The following is a 6,000-nucleotide window of genomic DNA, read 5'->3' as shown; positions in this document are numbered from 1 at the left end:
ATCCTAATAAAGTGCCCAACATGGTTTTGTAGCCCATCCACTGAAATGTTCGATGTGTTGTGCATTCTGAGACGCTATTCTGCTCACTGCAATTGTATAGAGCGGTTATCTGAGTTACCATAGCCTTTCTGTCAGCTCAAACCAGTCTGGCCATTTTTTGTTAATAAATAATTTAAGTGGTAGAACACAATGTGTACAGATAGAAGATAAACAATCTGAATCATAGATTGTTAAGGGTGTCCTCCAAGGATCTATGTTGGGGCCCTTTTTTAAAAACTATTTATATAAACAGTCTCGATCACAACATTCAAAATGTAAACTTCCAGTTTTATGCTGATGACACTTTTATGTATTGCAGTGCTTCCTCAAAGCAGTAAGCCTTGCATAAACTACAATCAGCTTTTGATGTCATTCAGTTATGGCTTTACATATGTTATTTTAAAGTTCAAAGATAATAGTAAATAATCTAACTTCTCTTCAGTCTTTCAAAGGCAATGTGATTGGGTCAGTGAAAGAGTACAAATATCTTGGCATTACTATTGACGATACATTATCTTTTAGCTCTTACATTACTCAGCTAAAGAAAAAAATAAAGAAAATAAAGCTAGGGTTTTATTTTAGAAACAAGCTTTTTTTCATTTAATGTAAGAAAGAACTGGTCTCTGCTACTTTTTTTTTATATGGGGATGTTGTTTATCAGTTTGCTCTATCTTAGCTTCTTTCTTCTCTGGATGCTGTGTATCACGGAGCTTTAAGATTCATATCGAATTGCAAACCCTCAACACATCATTGCACTCTGCATAATAGAGTAGCTTGGCCTTCTTTGCCAATAATCCACAATTATTATTATTATTATTATTTGTCGTTTTCACTGTATTTAATTATTCTAGATAACTACGCTTTGCATCTATTTTTCACGTTTTCTTTTTTACATTATTAAAACTTAAAAATGTAATTATGTAAAATGTATTTATGTAATAAAATATTACACCACGTGCGCGCTAGTCAGTCGCGTCAAATATCAGAAGGATTGTGGGTAGATAGCGGAAGAAAAATGGCCGGGTTGTCAGAAGAAGGTAAGTGTCATTTGTGTCAGAAATACCCGTGTAACTTCTCACAGACGTTTAATGTGTGGAATTAAGCATGTTGTGATGAATATAAGAGGTTTTTGAGTTTAAGGACTGTGTGTTTGTTAATGGTGGTATGTTTAGTGAAGCAGGATTAGCGGAGCGTCTAAACGCACTGGCCTTATTCAGAGATATAACAAATGTAACATGCAGGTAGATTTATTTTTATTCATTTACAACTGTGTATAGTATTTTTATATTTATTAACAGTTGTGTGAAATGTCTGCTCTTTAGTTTTGAATTTTGACAGGCGCATATGAATGATTATAGTGTCATATATATTTTAACTCTAGCTGTTTTTTGGTAGTTTCCATCTGTATATTGTAAGATTTTATTCAGGTGGATTGTGGCAGGAGTTGGTGCTCCTGCCCCATATTTAAAACATTTCAAAACTCATTCGCTTTAGAGAACCGCATCAGAGATGCAAACTATACTCACCTTTCAGCTAAAGTCATCTTTTCTGAAGCTTTCTGAATTGTTTCTAATTGTCCTTATTAAAATACATTTAAATGTTACTGTAAGCTTAGAAACTTAAACAAAAAAAATAAAAAATAAATAAATCTGTAAATAACAAATCAACTGAAAATATACATCTGTAACACCTGCTATGACTTTATTAAAATTTTCACCTCTTTATTTAGAGAGTCTGATACCTGTAGCTCTTACCCAATTCACTGCAAAGTTTACACTGAGATTATGCATGCATTTTAAAACCCTTCCTCTTGATCTTTACTGGTAGTGGGACACGTTGAATATTAATAACATATTAACAAACTTTATTGTGTTTTGCAACGGATCATTGGTAAATATGCATTACTTCAGATAGACAGTGACCTTAATATATGTAAATGTAATGACATTTTCATATATTCATATTTAAATTTTCATGACCAACTGATCTGTTAAGTGTTAAATAATGTTTGGTAATGATTTATGGAAGGTATTATAAAGTTGTAATGGATGGAGAATATTAATAATAATAAAAAATCAATTCACTATGGTGCCATATTTTGTTTAGTGTTTTCTCTGTGATGGTCTGGGACAAAGAAGGTTGATTTCATCCTAAAGTGGGACTCAGACAGCAGCATGGAAGATAAGAATGGTGAGTTGTGTTTTGTGTTGGCAAACAAATTAAGGGGGGATCTCTTTGCATCAACTTTAGTTATATGAAAGGAATAGTACAAATTGTTATCTTTTCATTTACTAACCCTCATTCCATCCCAGAGGTGTATGACTTGAAGTATTTTAGAAGAATATCTCAGCTCTGTATGCTAATTCAATACAAGTGAATTTAGGCCAGAACTTTGAAGCTCCAAGAAGCACTTAAATGTAGCATAAAAGCAATCGATGTGACTCTTGTATTTTTATTTGTGTTCTTAAGATGAAAGGAAGTCATCCACATCTGGGATTTCAAAGGGGGGTGTAAATGATGGGAGAATTTTCAGAACTTTTCCCTTAGTGATATGTTATTGGTGATTTAGAAAAGTCTGATTTGCTTTCTCAGAATCATTCAGTAATACTCGGCTGAACGTTTGGTTTAAATAGGTCATTTGGAGCATCAAATCCTGTAACTGGAGGAGATCTGTGAAATATAAATGATGGAAAGTCAGTCATACATCTCGGCAAGAGGAGCTGTCCTCAAGATTAGATAAAAATAGATGGAGGCAAATGAGGGCAGAAGTGTTTCAGTTGGTTTTCAGTCCACTTGTGAGGATGTATAATCAGTTGCTCTGAACTGATTGCTTTCATCTTCTGGCCTTTGTTTATGAAAACAATGAATCTTTTATTCATGCAATGACTGGGCAGAGGCTTACTTATTCTGAAGTATTAAACTAACATATTTATACATCCAGCCCTCAGGTGGATTCACAGAAAGAGCCATTACAAATAAAAGGCTCTTATTGCTAATTTTTTTTAAATGCATCATATATAGTATTGTGGCCACTCAGTGTGATGGAATAAGTCAAAATCTTTTAACTTTCAGAGAAACCTGCTGTTGCTCCTCCGGTTTTTGTGTTCCAAAAAGATACAGCACAAAAGGTAAGACCAGCATATCTGTGCTTACTGCATGATTCAGACCTGATCACTGCTGTCCAATATTGGCTCTAAAACATTGATTCTCTCTCAAGAGGTCAGCAGAGGGATCCAGCACAGAGGATGGAGAGGGTGAGCTTTGAATGTTTTTGCTGTCTATGGAAACATTGATGTAAAGTGTGAGATATGTCTGGACAAAAATGTTACTTACAGCATCTTTATAATGCAATCTATATTGCTCTCTGTTTTCGTCCCAGACTCTGATAAAGAAGATGGCAGTTACTGCCCTGCGTCTAAGAGAGGAAGAACATCGCCTTTCACACAGTCCCCACCCGCCCAATCCGGTAATCCGGAGATTTACATCTAGAAAATAAGTGTGGGATAATATATTTCCACTTTGCGTCAGGGACGTGAGCGCCTTGAGATAATGACCGGCTAACTACATTATCCCGTTTCTTACACGACTGCTTACCAAATAAATAAATAAAAGGACATGAAATATTGATTTGAGTTTGGAGATCGGTTACCTGGGACTGTAATTATACTGTCTAGTAGTCATTATAAACAAATATTTGACTGCAGAATGCTACGATTGACCAATCAGAATCACATATTCTAGAAAGCCATGTTAATGATCACAGATCTGTACAGTTTATTAAGGGTGTTTTCACACTTTCTTTTTTTTGCAGTTTCTAAGAATAATGTTTTCATGCCATCCAGTTCTTGTCAATCACCAACTTCAAACTCCGACTCAGATGCAGAACCTGGTAATATTTGGTTTTTCAAATGTAATTGGAAGTATACTTGTGCATGTCCTCACTTTTTTCATGGTTTTGCCTCTGTTTTTCTTCTTTTGATCAGAGGAGAGGATGGTGGGGTTTTGTCTGAAGCCCCCCACATTGATCCACGGCCAGGCTCCAAGTGCTGGTGAGTCTGTCTTCAAACATCTGTTGTTTTTCACAGATTGTTGATTAATGTCCAGTGTTGATGTTGTCATAAGTTATAAACTCTCTGGGCCTGACAGTTGCATCCAGAGGGGTTCCATTTCTGTTGACCATTCCTGATGTGTTAATAGCAGTCATGTTTGATTTGTTTCAGGTGTCCCGAACCCGAAACCCAAAGAAGCTCAGCGCAGCATCCTGCGACCTCCAGTGCTGCAAGCCCCACCGGCCCGAACTCTCCCTCGGAGTGGTGAGTTCATACAGAATATCAACTCGGATAGATCAAGTGAAAAATATCAGTAAAAATATTTTTTTTCAAGGTTTGAAATATACATTTAATTTTGAAATTGTTTTAATATGCCTAGTTTAAACTTGCAGATGTTTTGTTAAGCAGTGTTTTATGTTCTAAGCCTGGCTTCCAATTAACCCTTACACACTTTAGCAGTTAGAAAAGCTGAAATCATTCAGAATATTCAATCAGTAAAAATTCTATGAAATCAGTTGGATAATTGCAATCACATTTTATACTGGTGTGGAGGAAAACAGATCCATCATACTGAATTTACTTCTGCTGCACATGTTCAGATTTCACATGCGTCTCATATGTTGTCACTAAATTGCTTGAATTTTTCAAAGTGGTCTTCATTTAGCCTTTATTTAAATGGCTAGTGAAAAATATCACTTCTAGAATTTTTGCTTTTATTTGAAGTGCAAAAAAACCCCACATTCAATGTAATGGGTAATAACAGGAACTAGGATTTGCTTTTCCCCACGGTAAACTAGGGGTGTGCGATATAAATTGTGTTTGTTCAGATCGTGATGTTGCACGTTAGATTGCGGTATGACAGAAGTTAAAAATGAGCGAAGAAACGGCGAGAGGAGAAGATCGTCAAACACCCCCGCAACCCACGCTAGATTTAATTGCTAGACGTGGGTCATCATCAATAGCATGGAGGTGGTTTGGTTTTGAAAGGTCAGATCCTAGTCAAAAGACGGCAAACTGCGGAAAGTCAGTTACAGTTAAAAGCAGCTCAACGACCAACCTGTTTCAACATCTTCGAACTACACATCGCACTGAATGTGAGGAATATGAAAAGCTTTGCGAGTCAACTGAACACAACACTCCTGCAGCTGACAGGGTAAAAGCAAAAAAACACACTCGACAAACGTTGGCCGAATCATTTAGCAAAAAAGTTCCTTGCAACAGATGGCAAGAAATGACAAACGATGTCACCAATTACATCGCAAAAGACATGATACCAATTCAAGTGGTTGAGAGAGATGGTTTTAAACAACTTTTGAAGACTTTAGACCCAAGATACACACTGCCTGGGCTTTTTTTTTTTTTTGCATCTTTGACTTTAGGCTAAATTTTACAGAAGGGTGTAATTTGTTTACAAATACAATATTTTTTTTATTTTTTTCTTGTGCTGTGTTTGAAAGAAGTTTGCATTTGGTGACTTATTACAATGTCATATTTTTGCTTCTTGCTTTTATGCTGCACAGTTCACCTTACAGCAGAGCAGTGTTTTGTATTGTTCTTACTTGAATGCTTGAGTTTTAAATAATAAAGACCTCTTTTCCTTCAATATATTGTTTCAATTAATAATATCAACTATCAATATTAAAATTATCTATCTATCAAAATATCATCTGTTTATCGTTATCGGCAAAATTCCAGAAAATATCGCGATAATTCTTTGTCAATATCGCACACCCCTACGGTAAACCACTTCCTGTAGTTAACCGCCGTTGCTGACTGTGATCAAAGTATTAAGTCTAAGCTGTGGGTGTAAAGGAATTCTTGAAACTTAAATTTTTTTAGAGATTGGGCAGTGTTTGAAATCACATAGGATGATCGTTTTGCACTGCATTTTTGTTAAGTAACATTTAGAACT

General features: G+C 35.6%; 1 protein-coding gene across 3 annotated transcripts in view; it reads left to right on the top strand.

Moving 5' to 3' along the window:
• Positions 1–1,035: 1,035 nt before the first annotated feature.
• LOC127633075 (ran-binding protein 3-like) overlaps positions 1,036–6,000 on the top strand; it is a 29,739-nt gene continuing 24,774 nt past the window's right edge. For all 3 annotated transcript variants that reach the window (XM_052111950.1, XM_052111951.1, XM_052111952.1), the window contains exons 1-8: positions 1,036–1,076; positions 2,146–2,229; positions 3,112–3,167; positions 3,257–3,293; positions 3,419–3,505; positions 3,851–3,928; positions 4,023–4,088; positions 4,260–4,352. In XM_052111950.1, the coding sequence (XP_051967910.1) occupies positions 2,214–2,229; positions 3,112–3,167; positions 3,257–3,293; positions 3,419–3,505; positions 3,851–3,928; positions 4,023–4,088; positions 4,260–4,352 (433 nt within the window). In that variant the 5' untranslated portion in view covers positions 1,036–1,076; positions 2,146–2,213. The remainder of the gene's footprint in view (positions 1,077–2,145; positions 2,230–3,111; positions 3,168–3,256; positions 3,294–3,418; positions 3,506–3,850; positions 3,929–4,022; positions 4,089–4,259; positions 4,353–6,000) is intronic.

Source organism: Xyrauchen texanus, chromosome 39 (assembly GCF_025860055.1).
Source record: "Xyrauchen texanus isolate HMW12.3.18 chromosome 39, RBS_HiC_50CHRs, whole genome shotgun sequence".
Taxonomy (NCBI): Eukaryota; Metazoa; Chordata; class Actinopteri; order Cypriniformes; family Catostomidae; genus Xyrauchen; species Xyrauchen texanus.
Note: the sequence above shows the minus strand (reverse complement) of the source record. Positions and strands in the feature narration are given on the sequence as shown.